This window comes from Acanthisitta chloris, unplaced genomic scaffold, assembly GCF_000695815.1.
Source record: "Acanthisitta chloris isolate BGI_N310 unplaced genomic scaffold, ASM69581v1 scaffold17128, whole genome shotgun sequence".
NCBI classification, from domain to species: Eukaryota; Metazoa; Chordata; class Aves; order Passeriformes; family Acanthisittidae; genus Acanthisitta; species Acanthisitta chloris.
Window position 1 is genome coordinate 1 of NW_008688817.1, and position 231 is coordinate 231.

Below are 231 nucleotides of genomic sequence, written 5' to 3' on the forward strand. Positions count from 1 at the left end.
GCTGAAATCCCGCAGCGTGCCCGCGGGGTGGGGGTGCGCGCAGCCCGCGGGGGTGACTCGGCGTCGGGCGCGTCCCTGACCCGCGTCTGTGCCTCGGCAGGGAAAAGGCTTGTTCGCCACCAAGAACATCCGCAAAGGGGAGACTGTCTTCGTGGAGAGGCCGGTGGTGTCATCCCAGTTCCTCTGGAATGCTCTGTACAACTACCGAGGTGAGTGGCTGCGGCTGGGGGG

At 67.1% G+C, this 231-nt stretch overlaps 1 protein-coding gene across 1 annotated transcript in view; it reads left to right on the plus strand.

The window, feature by feature from the left end:
* Positions 1–43: 43 nt before the first annotated feature.
* Positions 44–231, plus strand: part of SMYD5 (SMYD family member 5) — a gene marked incomplete at its 5' end in the record, with an annotated part of 5,409 nt that continues 5,221 nt past the window's right edge. The window contains 2 exon segments of the mRNA XM_009081181.1: positions 44–98; positions 100–209. Coding sequence (XP_009079429.1) covers positions 44–98; positions 100–209 — 165 coding nt within the window.